This window comes from Barbatula barbatula (assembly GCF_947034865.1).
Source record: "Barbatula barbatula genome assembly, chromosome: 15".
NCBI lineage: Eukaryota > Metazoa > Chordata > Actinopteri > Cypriniformes > Nemacheilidae > Barbatula > Barbatula barbatula.
In genome coordinates this window covers 3,561,521-3,579,648 of record NC_136778.1, presented here as the reverse complement: position 1 = coordinate 3,579,648, position 18,128 = coordinate 3,561,521, and the positions used below count along the sequence as shown (strand labels likewise).

The following is an 18,128-nucleotide window of genomic DNA, read 5'->3' as shown; positions in this document are numbered from 1 at the left end:
CACGACTCCCGTCAAAAGAAACCTGAACATTCCCACCAAAATGAAACCAGCCACATTTAAGAAAGCCGCATACAACATGGCCTGTGTTCAGCTGGCATGCCGGTCAGCAGAGAGCGATTGTGAGCGACAACCATGTTGCCAGAAAACAGCTCAATGGTCACTTCACACCGAACAGAGCCGCAGTCATGAAATAAATAACCCTTCATGTACAGCAGCACACAAAAAACCATTGTCTCCATACAGAGCCATAACTCAAGCAGGGCCGATGCTTGCAAATCGGAGAAATGAGCTTCACTCGCATGTTTTGCAGTTCTGCGATGCCAATCGATCAAATCTGCTTTAAAGGCACAAATCATCCAAAAGTGAAAATTATGACTATTATTATTTTTACCTGTTTTTCCAGTTTCCATTTTCTAGTTCACAGAATGATACAAATATTATAATTTTACCAAAACACATACCTATAAATAGTATATTCTGAGAAAATATTCTTTTGAATGGTCCCTCATATATAATCTGAATTTGTATATATGCCATTGGGCATCTTTGGGGTATAAACCTCACATGATACGCAAACTGGTGTCCAGCATGCATAAGCAAACTTCTGAAAGTTATAGTTTTGCCAGCCTCATGAGAAGACATCAATGTTTTAACACAGTGCTTTATCTAACTCAATAAAAAGCCTAACAGTCAAAAAAACAAGCGTGAATCCTGATGATGTGTCTTTACTAAGAAAAGCAAAATATAGCAGACCAGCACATCAAACTTTAATCTGACTCCTCTGCACAGCCGGCTGTCAGATGGCATGAAAGGGGTGGAAATAGTGTCTGATGATCACATTAACTATCAACAGTACGTCTTTAGAGAGGATTGTAAAGTTTTGCACATCTCTATTACGCAGGAACCAAGTTCGAAATTTTGTCATGTAAATTTTCATCAAATCGACTGAATTAATGGCCCGACTCATGATGTCATGACGGCAGTTTTGGATCTTGGATGCTTATTGGCCAGATCCCGTCTGACAAGAGACCTGATTTATTGACTTTATTTAAAGTCACCAATGTGTAATCGTAACCCATTTTTAATTATTAGAGTCGAACATGATTACGATCTGAAAAATTTACATAAAATTCCACAATTATGTTTAAGATTACTATCATCATGTCCTACTACATTATGCATTCACAAGCACTTACTACCATTTACGATTCAAATAGGTCTTTATTAGACGAGGTGACATCGTCGATTCATTATGACTTCAGAAACTCCAACAGCGTTCACAGTGTGAATCAGACATCTACGCAACTAAGAAAATGAAGATCATGCAAATATAAGTCAATGATAAATGCTCATAAAGGTCAATGAGGAACATGCAGTGGTTGACTGAATCACAAGTTTCGGAAAAATCTATGCAACTGAATTATACCAGCTTGGCAAAAACAGACTGACAAAGGTGCCATTCAGAAGTGTTGGGCTCTAAAGAATTCAATGCAATTTAATGTTTCCGAAGGGTGAATCCATTTCATTCTTCGCTAGAAGACAAGTAATTACCTCAGTGTCTCACTCCCCGAACCAGACGGTTATGCTGAAGAATAGATTGAAAATATCTTTATGTGAACAAAGAACTGTAAAAAAATGCTCTTGATGCTCTAGAAGTCCAGCGTCTTTAATTTACTGTCACCGAGAAATGACAATTCTTTTCTGACGAGAGCGATAAACATACTGGGCATTTCTTTACCGAAAATATATTTTTACAAGACCCACGCGTGAGTTTTTTATAGCGATTTTTTCAGGTATTCTTTTTTGTTTCAATTTTTTAGTGCCATTTCTGATTCGCATCCTAACAGTTTGCAATTAAATTCAGTTTTTGTAAAAAAAACTGTATTTCCTTACCTTAAATCTTTTCACAGGACAATAAATCAGCAACATTATTCAGCTGTTTTAATATTATCCAAGATCTTAATTTTATGAATAATTTACCTGCCCTTACACCGTAATATGGAGATATTCATGCATACCGTCCTTGTAAATTATTCAAATCCGACATTATAGTTCTCAACTGATGAAAAGATGAAGCAGGTTCAGAATTACATATATCATTTCACAAATGAAGTAATGAAATGATGCTACTGTTCACATTTTCCACACAGAGGTTCGAGAGATGAGGAACGGGGCCACGCGTCTTCTCCCGGTGGCAAGCGCTTTCATAACACGCTCTCAACATACAATCCGCACATGCTGACACTCGCCCACACGTAATGTGTTTGTACAAAAAAGGAAATACAAGAAAAAGCACACGACAAAGATCTGATAGCAAAGGACTATCTATGCATTACAATTTACTAGCAGCTCAATTTACATACGAAACCTCTGCAGACTACAGAGGCTGATATGTGAAGTTTATTATTCATCAAAAACGCCAACAATTGAAAACCCAAAGCACGAGTCAGCCAGGTACGCAGGAATTATACAGCTGCTGGTCATCCACCACCGCAGGGATGATCATTTTTCAATATCTCCATAGCTGCTTTCAGAAGAACGGGCGGAGAATCGACCAGTGATCCTTTGGTCTGGTGGTATCACTACCGCATTAAAATTTAAGGAGAGGAGGCATACAGAGAGCTTGGCACTTTGTCAAATAACAACTTCACCAGGCGTTTAAAACAGTTTAAACACATACGCTGATGGGTACATGCAAATTGGTTTCATGTTTCCATTTATTTTTCTTCCCGACATCATCTCTTGTAGGAGACGCTTTGAAACACCTGTCATTTTGACACCGATATCATCCCACAAGACTCTCGATCTAAAAAGGCGACGTCGTTTTCGAGGCAGGGAACATAACGATGCAAACTATCAAATAAGTCTTCGGGCGAAGCAATCTGCCAACGTTTCCTACAAGCAACGCCTCTTTCATCAAACTGGAAGCTACATTCCGTGCTACAAAAGATGCATCCTCGATCCGTGCATAAACCAAAGACAACGTGACGGCCACACAATAGTAAGGCCGAACACGCCGACTGCCTTCAATGCTCAAGTCCCATCAGTTCTCAAACAGGCACTGAGCTGTCAGCTACAACCAGATGTAAGCGCTGGAGGAGACCTTCATCTCTAGACCCAAAAGATGCATATTTAATTCACACGCTAGCATTTCCCTCGGTGACTGCCTCACGGTATTGTTTCACGCTGGTAGAACTTAGCAAATCAAATTTAGCAGCTGACAAGGCCTTTCGTGGACCATTTCCACAAACTGTGATTTTTTATATTGTGGAGTATATTAAAGCAGACATACAGCAGTCTAGGAATCAAAACGTATTAGCGTGACAGAGGACAGCAGATAACGGTAGCAATTATTTTTATGTTGAAACGTTAGATGCAGAATCAAACCTAGAAAATGTAATACTTATAAAACAATACATGCAAAAAATGAATTATTGAGAATGTGAAGTTGACGTCACAAATTATTTTGCACGTTGCAGTGGCGCCGCCATCTTGGGAGGATACTACTCAACTGCTATGATTGTTTTGCCATCCGTTTCTTGCTTTGTTTGATATATGGAGAAATCGAAAAGTGAAAGAATAATGGCATTTATAAAGCAATATTTCCAACTATTGTCGTCAATTGTGGCCAAGAACTGTTTGGCTACAAGCATTTACTGTGTTCATCAGAACTAAGAAATTTATACCGATCTTGAGGGTGAGTAAATAATGCATTTTTATTTTTCCTGTACCTTTAAGAAGAACGAGCTTCCCATTTATCCCTTATAACACCACGACTGCAAGTTAAGGATATGAAGACCACAAATACACCATACACTTAAAGACGATTTCACTCACCGCAATAACATTACTGCATAAACACGGTACATGTCACTAAAAAAAACCTTTCTCTTTAAAATATCTAAAGCCTTTAAGGTCAGCAAATGTTTAAGACATTTTATTTTCCTTTGCGAAAATCCCCCCGCATCCAAAACAAATGAAACACGTATTTCTATCGATTTTTACTACATAATTACATTATCAACCTCGACTGGCAAAAGTGATGTGTCTGTTTTGCTAATCACTCTTTTGAATCACAATGGGTTCATTTGATTCACTTACTGACTCAAAGATTCAGCCATTAGCAGCTCACTGGAGGGGAAAATGATCAGGCAATAACAACTTCAATTTCCATTCGTTGTCCGTTCCTCACACAAACTATCGTTGTAACAATAGATATCGCTTTAACATAGTGATATAGGGGCTCATTATCATTGGACAGGGAACGACCCTCATTTTACAGACTCTCTGAATGCTTTCCGGCCTAAAAATACCCAGAAGCGGCAGAACTGATGTGGGCTGACATCCTCTCGCGAACATACACAGAATCTCTCTTTGTATCCGAACTGATGATATTTCCTTCTTCCTACAAACACATCCATTCACGAATCATGTGCATAGAAAGCCTTTATGGAACAAGCTCATGCAGAAAAAGTCTTTGAAAAATGAAAATGTTTTTTGCATTGAAGATTCAATGTTTTTACCTTGTTTATCAGCAAATATATATATTTCATCCTCAAAACAAGATTCATTTATAGTTTTTAATAGACATTTGAGAAAATTAACTAAGGTTTATGCTTAAAAGAAGTATGAATTATTTTTTAACGGGAAAGAAAAATCTGACAAATGACATGCATATACCATACAAATATTGTAAAGCATAAAGCTTATCGAATGTATAATGATCATTTTTTCTTTGTGTTTGCACATTAAGCAAAAAACAAACATATTTATACTAAGATGTCATTTAATTTAGATTTACAAACCTTTTACACATCACCTTTCAGACAACAAAAAATATGAAATATTATCCTAAAATTGGACAAATAATTTGTATTAGTTATTCAGGTTAATAAGTCAAATCAAATTGAACCTTTTAACCTTTAGGAAAAAATTATCACAGCATCTTTTTCCTCTTCCTGACCCAATCAAATCTTAAAATGAAAACTAAGCTCTGCCTCCAGAATTTTCCGAGTTATCATTTTGCTTCATTAAATCATTTATTTCAATCTCAACATTTCACCACCTTATTTTAACCTCACGTTTTTGTTTTCCTCTCCCTCTCTTGTTTTCTCTCTTCTTCTAATCTTAAGCTCCGGGGATGGTTCACGCTTACTCATGAGAGCACACTAAAGTCTTCCAAGTGGCTTCTGAAGCCTGACGCAGTTAGTCAAGCCTAAACCTCATTAACCGGTGATGGGACTGTATGCACCCGTTCCATCAGACGCATCAGAGCTGAGAACACCACCCTAAGAATAGTAATGTAGTTTAAGGTTTGCCAGGTGGGCTAATGACTTCCCACAAGTCAATGATCCGATACCCTCACTCTCCCCTAGAGATTCCTATTCATCAGTAAAGCCACGTCCGTGATCCGGGGCTGCTTAGCTAAGCTTTGCCGCTCTGCTGGGACGAGCCGAGTGGAGTCTGAAGCGCACGCTGTGAATGCTAAAAGCTACTTGCTCTTCTGTCAGGTGCACCTTGGGGAAACAGGGCTGGTGATGTCATTACAGGACCATTTAAATATCAGTCGAGTCCCAAGAAACAGGATATAAAGATGAGCATCTCCATTTTTGAACGCGTGATGTTGAGTAAAGATGGATGTAAATGAACCCTTCAAACAGCATGACGTAAAGTTTTATTATTGGTTATCATTTGGTTCCAAAGCCAGATCCTCAATCATCTAAGACGTGTATGCAATTGAAGGAATGCTAGTTAACACTAGTAAACCACAAGAGAGGTAATAATAATAATCATTAATAATGTTTATTATTAAATAATGCCTCAATATGATAAACACTTGCTAAATTACAGCCGCATGACATCGTGCTGCAAAATATATGACCAAACATCAAATGTGTATTATAATAATATTTAAAAGTCTTTTTAAAAACAGTTAGTAAAATGCAAACATTTCTGCACGATCAAATGGGAAATGAATTAACAAAATAAATCAGCGTTGATATTATTTAAGGGGGTATTTTGTTGCACTAGTAGGATTGCATTGCATTATGAGATTGCTTACCTTCAATGCTTTGTTTATTACTCAAACTTTTAAAAAACAGATCGTGCATACTTATACTGTATGCTTTCAGTAAATACTGTAAATGCAAAAACCTAAGAGAACACAATATTCATTCAGTCTTGTTGTTTTTTTGTATTAGGACAACAACCGGATTTCAGCATTTCTCACCCAGTTGGGAGCTAATGGACACATGGCATAAACAACATGCCAATATAAAATATTGGATTCATTCAGAATAATACAACAAACGTTCCATGTCCATTCGTTTTGACATTTAAGATATGGGCTGAGATTAGCCATCTTCTCTTCTCCGAGTGTGATCTCGTCTGCACGACCACTAAGAGCACAGAGAAGACATCCAGTCCGATCAATGCCTTGATTATGTGCGGATGCTCTTCGCCTTACATCACTCCCTGGCAGTCATGAAGACACTGTTAAATGGAGGAACAGAGCCGGAAAATTGGAGTCCTGCCATCTACGGCGACACATCCTCTCTCTATTGACCTTTGACTTACATCTCACAATTTCCTAAGAGACTACACTAGGCAGTATTTTTCTAAGCCGATAGGAATGCTCCAATATTCCAAATCTCAGAACAGTACAAAGCGGGGAGTTTGATTTTACAGCTGCCTAAATGCATTGATAAAATCTCACAAACCTACTGTAGATGCCACGGGAGGATATTGACTAATGCCACTGAAATGCCTCTATCATAACATCTGTTTATTGGACACTGTGCGACAGGAAATAAAGCGCGCTGTGCGAGGAAATGAACAAGCAATACTGCGTCAAGACAAACAGGGACGATCGGTCCTTTTAATTAACCCTCAAGACAAGATAAATCTGTCTCATCTTCCCTGTTTAATGTCTTGAAGGTGCAGTTTCGGATGTGCTACTAACAGCATGAAAAGGTTACGGTAGAAAAGAAACAATCATTTCTTTCTTCTATTTTTATGATAGATACTGTTTTTATGGACATGGAGCGTTACCTCATATGAGAGAAAAATCACAGATGATGAGGAGACGAAGAGACGAGACAAGATGAGATGAGACAAATAGATGAGACGTAAAAATGTGACGAGATGAGAATAAGAAACAAGACGAAGAGATGAGAAATGAGACAAAGAAATGTTGCAAAGAGACTAGAAACACTAGGCATTAGAGAAGTTACATTCTGGGATATAAAAGATCAAACCAAAAACATTTTTATCTGGGCATAAAACAAAAATACATTTTAACAATGTACAATGGAATTTCTCTAATGCAATTTTTGACCCTTAATTTTTTTCTCTGATGCAAAGACAACTGTAAACAATTTAGGTATTTTCCTCTGAAAAGTGTAAAAACGTATTTCACACTGAACTCTTTTATTTTACCAAAATGTGCCCGATATTATTTGATATTTATTGCAAGTTTAAATCTAAGGACCCATTTTATATGGTGTTAATGCACACAGGCCTTTACGATCTCAGTGCGACTAAATTTCCATCAAAAGTAGATCCATCATAAAAAATGTCACTGAAATAACTGAAATCTGTCAAGTCTTGAGTCAGGGCGACTCGAGAGGTTTCAAGTGGAAGTGTTGCATGGATTATATTCCAACTCTCGTCGCATTGATGCGCACCGATTGTCTGTCAGTGAGTGAATGAATTATACGCAGCTTTACAACATCCTGAAAAACTATAACACAGCTCAACCAAAACCATTTATTGAAGCTTACACGGCTCATTGGAATGCTTGATTCTGATTGGCCAGTCTCGACATTTGCAGGTACGTTATTCCCAGATAACAACCTCTCAAAAATAATAACACACGGTAACCCGGAAGCAGCGAATCCTTTTGACAGGTTTTTTTGACAAATTAAATAAAAATATATCTTTTGACATTATATTTACAAATGATTAAACCAAATTGCCTGTTCGTGACATTCGAACGTCATTTCTGAAAGTAAAAATGTTTTCCTCGCGTTCGGTGAAAATTAGCGAATGAAATATTTCAAATTCACATTTCATTGCAAGTTTTTGTCCAGTTTTTTCTCGTGTTCAGTTTAGTCTCATGCCAAGTAGCCATGTAAATAGTGGAATAATGTACAAGCAGACGGCTGTTATCGCAAATAAGCCCCTTCAGTTGATACAAGACCCAAGTCCTGGTCACACTTTCCACACTGTCTGTTCTTATTTCTGCGATAACAACTGGCTGTGTACATAATCCCTTACTTCAAAGACTGGTTATGATCATCAACACGCATGAGCATCCATGTCTGCAATACATATGTTTATGCCAATTCGATTCACAAACCTTAGCCAGAGCTTATTTATCTGGAAGTATGGAAAAGTAGCAAAACATCATGTTCAAGTCATAGAAAGAAAGCAGAAAATGATCATGTCAATTAAATCAAGCATCATCAAACCTTGACTAATATTTCAAATAGATTTCAATGGGAAAGGCATTTTTATATTGCTATCTGGGACTGTTTTTGCTCTGGGTTGCTCTTTTATAATGAAAAGCACGGTCTCTCTTTGAGATACTGCGTTCCTCATACCCTTCACGTGAAGGCAAATTGAATCCATGGTGTCCTTCATTCACAGACGGAGAAAAGCAGACACTCGTTTAATCTCTTTCACCTCAATTAATCACATTTAACTGGAAGGATTCTGCCATCCACCCAACGTTCATATTTGACTTTGCTGCAACTTTCTGATGAGCAACTAAAAGAAAGGAAAAACCTTAGAGCTTTTTTATCTAGATTGTTTGGTTCGTCACGAAAAGACATCACTGTGGTCCCAAACACAACCAGAAAGACAGATGGAAACCCAGCGCTTCCTACTAAAGAAAACCAAGTGCTGACATTTTCCTTATTCTCAACCTGTGCCACTAATCTAAAAACAGATTCACACCAAGCCAAGCGAATACACAACGTGAACGAGGCCTTCTCTGACGTCTATCTCAAAAAATGGAAATAAAGATGTTGCACCGCATTGATGGAAGGATGTCCCGCTAAGCCCGGACAAAGCTGATTCGGACGCACAGCTTAAATTGCTCATAAATGTACAACAAAGCAAGTAAGTGGGCATTAAGCTTCAAACAAAACCAAGAGGCTCGTTATCAGCGGAAGAATTTCATAATGGAGACTGTATGTTATCTCAATTTTAACAGCTCCTGAATGACATTTTTCATTTAACATTTCGCATGATTCGGTAACAGAACCACAGGAAACGGGAGATCCGGGAAGTCTACACTGTTGTGAATGGCTTGGGTGCACCAGAACAATAACATCAGTCCACCCCCTCCTCTACGAGTCATGAACATTCCAAGTATTGCTTAGAAAAGGAGACACTTTCTTTAAAGATTGCATTACGTTTTAACGACCCTGAAAACGTGCTAAGAGGCCATTTAATAAAAAAATTCAAAAACGTGTCTACCGAGTATTCTGTTCAAGTAGTTCTTAAATTAAAGGTTTTTTTAAACTAGAAACATGAACATCCCTTGTTAAACACCCAAAAATCTAATTTGGCCTGCGGGGGCTGTTTGGTGGTAGTTAGTGGCATGTCATACGATTGTTTTATTTTAACAGCAGATATAAGCAATACAAAAGTAATCTGCGCTCCTCCTTATAAAATATTACTGTATTATAAAGCGAATTGATCTAAAATAAATATTAAAAATCATCTGTAACTACAGTTTATGTGACTGAAACTTTGGACGAATACCAATCGCAGCCAAGTGCCTCACTCACTTAGAAGGGCAGAGCACGAAAGGCGGATTTGCCATTTCGATCACACGGGCGAACTGTATAATAAATATCAACAACATTTTCTCTTTATCTGACACCACCCTTTGCGTTCGTCCCTTTCTGCAATGCTTATCACAGGTGAAAAATAAAGTTTAGAATGAGCTTTTCCTGCCACATCCAAGTGAATCTAATCCGCTATGATGTTGCCTGTATCACCAAAAAATGTTTAATTGTGCCATTTAAGGTAATAAATGTTTGTCAACATGACACAACATCACGTGCCCTCTGGTTATGCATTTTATCAATGACCTCCAATCGACATCCACAAATCCTCAACTACTGATACTGTTTACTTGATCAGTTTCAAAGGAAGTATAATCCGTTAAAGACCATTTGCAATTTCCACTTTCATCTACTCGCAAATATAATAAACTTTTCCATGTGAACAGAATCCGCTAAACTAAATGTGATTAGATTTAGCATAAATATCTCTTTATCTCATCCCACGTGGCTGGAAAAAGCTCTTATCCCTTTTATTTTTACAAAAAATCTGAAACACAAGAGCACATATACATTGCAATTTGTAAACCTGTGTCTATCAGAGAAACAAAGTGACACCATTAAAGGTGCCATGTGTCGTTTTTTTGAGGATCTGTTGAAAGAAATGCAATATAATATACAAAACTATGTCTTCAGAGGTGTATAAAATCCTTACATAATGAAGTTTTTATTACCTTAGAATGAGCTTTTTCTATCTACATACACCACGGGTCCCTTTGCATGGAATCCACCATGTTGTTTCTACAGTAGCCCCAAACGGACAAACTGCTCGACAGAGCACGTTTTGTAAATACGTTATCTCCTTCGGCAAAGAAGTGAAAACACGGCAACAACTTAGTCCTGTGTCAGCCACTGTAGTGCTTCCAAAGGAATGTCATACACTGGACCTTTAAAGCAATAGTTCATCTGAAAGTGAAAATAATCTCACTCTTATGATTTCGCATATGTACTGTATGACTTTTTTTCATCAGTCAAACTGATTACATTTTTTAAATTAAAATATCTGTCATGTTATGTACTTGCATAGGTCTCCATTTTAAAAAGCACATACATACATCATAAAAGTAATCCAAACAACTACAGTGTGTAAAACTTCCTGAAGTGAAACAATAGGTTTGTCTCAAAATGAATCATATATTATTCGATGAATCAAGAACAAAAACCCTAATTGTAAATATCTCAACATATCAGTAACTTTGAATCCAATTGGTTCTCTATACGAAATATCATGACCACTTCTCATGAGACACACAAGAACCAATGAGATTTAAAGGGATAGTTCATCCAAAAATGAAGATCTGTCATCATTTTCTCAACCTCAGATTAACCCACCAGAGTCATTCAAAAACATTTTATCGAATGGATGGTGGATGGATGCGCTTTTTGTAGCTTCAACAAGTTGGGACCTATAGACCGTATTGAAGCCACGAATACTTTGTGAAAACATCTTTGTATTTGTGTGTAGCTAAAGCGAGGTAGTCATATACATTTAATGAATCATAAGAAAAGATACTGAGATGAGTCAAAAGTAACGTTAATCCAGAAGGAAGCGCTCCGACAACGTACAACATTAAATCAAAAATAGAAAAGTGAAACTTAACGTTGCCATCACTTAAAACGATTTGTCCGGGAACAAATAAGACCAAGATATACCCCAAATGAATTATATCTCATGTGTGAATGCTACAGATACATCAGAGCCAGCTGTGAGACTCAGAAACACTTGCCGAGGTGATTCTACGTCGGGCAGGTACATGAACGCTGAGCACCCGGTGACTGCCTGAATCTCAAAATCTCCAAAACAAATTTTAACAGACGCAATCTTTTTTAACCAACTGCAGAACTTTAAACACATACATTCTCGCCTAAACCACTCTTAAAACTACATTTAGTGACAAGATAACCATAATAATATAAGCATTTAGCTGTTTTACTGCGAAATGCATGTCGGGAAATATAGCGTCATAAGTCCACGCAAGTGATCAAGGACACATCAGGGGATTTGATCCGTTCTTGTCTAGATGTAAACTTTTAATGCATATTTCGAGACGGCCCTGACCTGGTGTCTCTGTGACACAGACAACATTAACCAAGATAGATAATACCATGCACAGCCACTATCAGTTTGCAGAAACACAAATAATGGAATATACACATAATCGTATATCAGATCATTATATATTATAAATAATTGATATGCTATTCCAACTTTTTTTAAAGCATATTAAACCATTTTATGGTTTTGAAGCCATTTTTTTTGAGTTCCAAAAAAATGTAAGGTTTGCATGTATCATGAGCTTGGGTTACCATGGTTTTTCTATATTGTTGCTAGGGTGTCCTGGACTGCCCACCCCAACTTTATTTGATATTTTGATCCCTACATATGTCTCAACCCCTACATCAATGCATGGGAATTTGTCACCTTTTTTTCATCTGACCTCATCTGATCTGATTAAGAAAAGGTGCACGATTTGATGTACCATACACACCCGTATCACAAACCCAAGTTTAGGGTTCAAATCACTTACTCAACACTTAGCAATAGTAATAGACTAGTGATGCTCATCTTAGCAGGTGCCCCTAAGAAAATGTTAATTCCTACACAGTGGCTTCCAGTTGGTTAAAAGATCACTCCCAAAGTCCCAAATAAGAAGAATAATCCCTGTTTCTACCCAAGAGCAGATTTCACTCTTGGCAGTTTCACAATGGGCCCAGAAGCACCCAGCTTGCAACTCGATCTTCCCCTGCACTGATTCTACCTCCAGGGACATTGTTCTGGAAAATAAAGGCAAGTGGTGGGTATAAAAAGACCAGCAGATGGCAAGGAGAGAGCACAGGCTGCCTGACTCATCTGACCCAGGACTACCAGCTGTCCTTCTCCACGCATAACCACACACACAACTGGAGTAACAGCATCCGTCCGGCCAACCTACACACACGGGTTAACAAACGTCATGCAAATCTTAAGTGCATTCATTAACTCACGCATAACGTGAATAAAAGTGAAATGCCACCATTATGGCTCCAACCAGCATCAGCAGTTATCCCGGATCACAATATCTAACATAAACAGGATGGGATTATATATTAACATCATTATGTTTTATTATAATGGGTTATTAAAACGGTTTACTGTCTCAGAAGCAAGTGTTGCCTAATGTCTAGCAACTATGTCGTGTTTAAATAGATACAAATAAACAAATAACCTTTGTAAAACACTACAGAGTTTCTGACACCCGCCCCGACCCGAACTAATGAACTCAGAACAAAACCAAGTGCAGATTTTCAACCCTGGGTTGATCGGATCTCACTTTCATTGGGTCAAATGGGTTTGTTGTGTTTAAGTACACGGCAGGTTTTCTATGGCCACTTGAATGGGCATTCTGGAAAGAAATTCCTTCGAGGCGAGCAAACGCTTGAGATGGATGGACGCACACACCCCAAAACAAAAGAGTCGTAGTGTGCATTTCTCCACAAGACCTTTCGGTCACTGCGATGAAGTGATTTGTAAAGGAAAAGCGTGCAAGCGTGCATACACAGAAAAACTATATTTGAAGGACAATGTGCATCGTGAAATGCGTGTCTGCGACTTGGCCTTTACAAAAGATCACATCCCATAAATGATTGTCCGACTAAATGACGAAGATTTATTTATCCGAAATTCACCATTTGGAAAACCTGCAACTAGGTCATGAAGCTAAAATAAAGACAAATCAAGTTCAGTCAAGACATTCAGTACAATGCATCAATGCAAACAGTATCAGATTTGTATTCATTATTATAAACACTAATATGGACATTGAAACAGGTGGGTTTAAACACACACACACACACACACACACATCCATGTAGGCTTTTATAACCTTAAACAATTGCTATTAAGGTCAAATAAGGATGTATCACCCGTGATGCCAGTCCAAAAGACATCAGTTTAGTCAAAACGTTCATTTGGATGCTACAATGCGAACATCACATTGGGATTCACTATTAAAAACTCTCATCTGGCCATCAAAACAGGTGGGTTTAACATCCACAATTCAATAAAACAAACCTGTTTGAGCATGCCTTATTAACCTCACACAAACATGCACAGCACGACTACCATCACCGATGCATCCAGGTCGGATGTGATCCATCATGTAGTTGCTCTCACCTGCTCAACACTTTCTTCATCCTCTGGAACACAGACGGAGAAGCTGCTGTGACGGTCTCTGGCATGGTCTCAATCGTGGTGACAACATGGTTCTGGCGTTCGGGAATCATATCTAAAGCTGGAAACTACAGCGATCGGTGAGCAGTGATCATTCCTTCCGACCAGCTTCAGCTTTCCATAATCCAGTTGGAAATGAACAGGTGTATGTATCTCCGGTAGGTGATGCTGTAAAGATGTCGAAGGGTCCGAGAGGTTGCTGGGTGTTTAAGATTCATGCACGGGGATGCACCCGTTTTCCTGTGTGGTTTGCGAGGAGATGTGTCCTGGGGTTTCGGTGAGCATCTTCTGAACGCCAGCGCTGGACTGCCGCGAGTGTTGGAGGCGGGTCGTCTTTTCAGTGAGAGGTACGAGTGTGCCGCTGGGGGGCGCTGTTTACACTGTGAAGCTGCCACCAATGACGGTGATAAAAAACATAAAAGCGATAAATAAATGTAAGCGTGGCACAATTTTTTAATTGTAGAAATAAAATACCATTGTAACGTGAGAATAAAATACTGTAATGCATGTAACCTTGACAATAAAATGCAGAAATGAGTGCAAGCCTAGATATTACAATAAAATACTTAAATTATAAATGAGCAATTACTTTAAATATTACTATATGATGCATTATTGTTATTATGTATTAATCATAACAAATAATACGGAAAAATCATAAGAAGTCACATGTTTTCCCAGCATGCATGGCCAATAGTTATCAAACATTTTTGTTATATTTATTCATTTTTGTTGTACACCATGGAAAACAGTTTGATTGTTTTATTCTTCTTCTACACGTTTCAGTTTTTCTTATTATAAAGGCTGTTATTGACCATTGATCTCCCAGAGCCAACGAGAGGAAAAGAAAGTAAAAAGATGAATGCACAGATGGGATAGATTTGTTTTCACAGATGACACCTGGGAACAACAGCTATGGACACTTTGGTCCAAAATCAATACATGAATCGTATTCGCGACACACCTGTTTAATGCGCATACCCTTTATTTGGTTTGACACATGGAAAAAGGGTTCAAAGTGAATTCCAATATTCATTTTAAGTTTAATGTAATGTTAGAGTTCAATGTCAGTCAGTGTTTAGGCTGAGAAAGTACTGTTTCCATAGAGGCTTCGACCACCCATCACATCATTACCCCTTTGTTGTCATGGAAACCAGTGGCCAGCATGCTGAACAGGATTCAGTCTTACATTGCATGTGTGAGAAACCGCAGTATGGAGTACAGTCTTTGTGCCCAAACCGCACAGAAGGGGTCATTGGCTCGTTCAGACGGGAATGTACAGACAGCAGGTGCAATAGTAACCTTCAGGGAATGCTCGTGTTAGGGAAGCAGACAACACGTTTAATGGATGTTGCTTCCCCAAGTAGCTGGCATTGTGACCATTGGATCATTCTTTCTGCCCTTGAATTTGAGTCTTTTTTTCCTGAAGCTGACGTACATTGTTCTGTCTGGATTCTTGAACCGGGTTGCCAGGTCTGCGTGAGAAAAACATCCCAGTGACCAAAATTAAATTCGGCTTAATCCTGTGAAAAGATGCAGAGTTATTAGTTAATCGACCTCCTGGATTTCTCGCTGTCGTGGGACGTTTCATGCTAAATTACCACATCTACTTCTATAAAACAAATAGTTAAATAGACATTTCTATGATAAATGTGTTCAACAGTAATAGGCAGTATTGGAAATTGGTATCACATGATCGCAAACCCTTACTTGTGTCCTCAAATTATCATGAAAATAAAGGTTTTTGTTTTGCATTTGTAATTAAAGATATGAAAAATATGTTACCTCTTATATATAATCAAAATGTATAATATACCAATTTAATATTATAGTATAATTTTTTTATATGGTATAATGTTATTATATTAAAATATTATAATATATTATGTATGCAGTATATTATTAAATATAAAACAAATTGAAATAAACAGTCAGATGGAGAAGGCTATTGTTCAGTAGGCTACAGTGCAATGTGCTTTGTTCTGAACCTTAAAGAAACAGTTCACTCGAAAATGAAAATTGTGTCATCATTAACTCACCTTCAAGTCTAAATCTGTATAAATGTCTTTGTTCTGATGAAAACAGAGAAAGATATTTGGAAGAATGCTGATAACCAGACAGAATTTGCCCCCCATTGACTTCCACAGTAGAAAAATGACAATGATAGTCAAAAGTGCCCCAGAACTGTTTGCTGTCCTACATTCTTCAAAATGTCTTCTTTTGTGTTCAACAGAACAAAGAAAATGATAATTTCCTACCAGTCAATGGGGGGTGAGATCTGTTTGGTTACAAGCATTCGACTAAATATCTTTCTCTGTGTTCATCAGAAAAAAAATATTTATATAGATTTGGAACAACTCGAAGGCATGATGACACAATTTTCATTTTTGGGTGAAGTACTCTGTACCAGCAAACACCCAATTAAAAAAGAAGGACCTGACAGTGTCTGCATATAAATAGCCACACAGTGAAATCAATAAAAGAGGGAGCTGCAGACATCGTAAAGTAAAGGGTCTTGAGTGGGTTTATGTGACCGCTAATGCATCCCGTCTGTTGTGTGTTCCCTAAAACAACCCAGTGATAATCCAGGCTTTGACAAATCTACAATGAGTCCTTATTTTGTTGTCTTGACTTATTTTTTCGCCTCCGTTCAATGCGCTCTAGTGATAAATTGATTTGTTTTTATTCAAGGTTTTAGCTGATGTAATATTTATCTTATTTGCCGTGGGGGAGTGGATAGCCGATCAATGCTATTCTTTGACAGACTCGAGCTCCACTTGGGCTTTTGCTTTATCACAACCGAACACGATAAAAAAACGAAGGATTATTAAACTGAGCAAAACAACAACACGCAGTAAAGGTCAGTCCACCAGACACAGATAAATATATAATCTTGTGCCAATAATAATTTTCATATCTCCTGGCACTGACTTTATTTTCTTCTTTCAATTTAGACACATCGAGAGCAAAACCATGGAAACAAGAGACGGCTTGCATTTGTTTGACAGTGTTCATTTGGAAACGGTTGTGCTTTCAATAGCTTAGTTTTCATGACTTGCTACTGAAATAATTCAATATTTCCAGACATGTTTGTGCGTGATGCAATGATCTTTTCTACTTAATGCTGTTGTTCAGTTGAAGGTCAAATCATTTTTTTACACCAAAATTGATTTATACTACTGGAATTTGGACCACGTAGTGGAAAAAAAGGTTATTCAGACTCTGAAATGTAAGAGTGCCTCTTAACAACCTTCAACTTTACAAGCTGTATTTAAGTGACTACATGTTATGTCTTTGAAGGTTTCAACAACACTTGGAAAACCCGATTGCCTTCAAATTTGGGTTATTTCAACTTAAAAATCTGAGTTAACTCAGTGAATTTGATGCAAAATGTGTTGACTAATATTTTTAAGTTGCATTAACTAAAAATACAGCAGTCAACCAGGTTCCTTATTTTTAAAGTTGAACCTACATTTTTACAGTGAACGTGATATTTGCAAACCTCTCACTACTTTAAAAATAATTACATTGTGTGAATGTTCATGTTGAGCAGCAAACATTAAGCAGTTATAATGTGTTGCTGTAGACGCTTAAATAAATAAATAAATGTGTGTAGTGTGCAACAGCATTTTATAAAGAACACGCTGAAAGCCTGCCAATCCACTTAGAAAACAAAAAAAGAAAAGAAACTGAAATAAGATGAAAATGAGGAGTAAATATAGACCACTTCAGAAGATGTAAACACTGGACCAGAAACACTTATGGTTTCAGTTTTTACGTTATATATTTTTTTAATCTAACATACATATTCAATCTTAAAGATATTGCTTTAACACTTTGATTCGGTTCTTGTGTAGCATTTAAAAACTGAAACAGGAAGTTCTTCAGGACCAGTGTTGGAACATCACCGTTTATGTATTCCAAAGTGGTCTATAGAGTAGATCTTCATAATGCAACGAGATTATCGGCGGAAACTGAATTATTTCGTACCTTTCAACGTGCACCTAAAATTGAAAGGCTCAAAGATACTTTATTTTGGTCTCGTGAGGCAGGCGAGCGTGTTA

The 18,128-nt window shown here is 37.6% G+C and overlaps 1 protein-coding gene across 1 annotated transcript in view; it reads right to left on the bottom strand.

The window, feature by feature from the left end:
* slc35f1 (solute carrier family 35 member F1) overlaps positions 1 to 14,375 on the bottom strand; it is a 47,802-nt gene extending 33,427 nt beyond the window's left edge. The window contains exon 1 of the mRNA XM_079475530.1: positions 14,008 to 14,375. Within this exon, the coding sequence (XP_079331656.1) occupies positions 14,008 to 14,117 (110 nt within the window). The 5' untranslated portion in view covers positions 14,118 to 14,375. The remainder of the gene's footprint in view (positions 1 to 14,007) is intronic.
* Between the last annotated feature and the right edge of the window lie 3,753 nt (positions 14,376 to 18,128).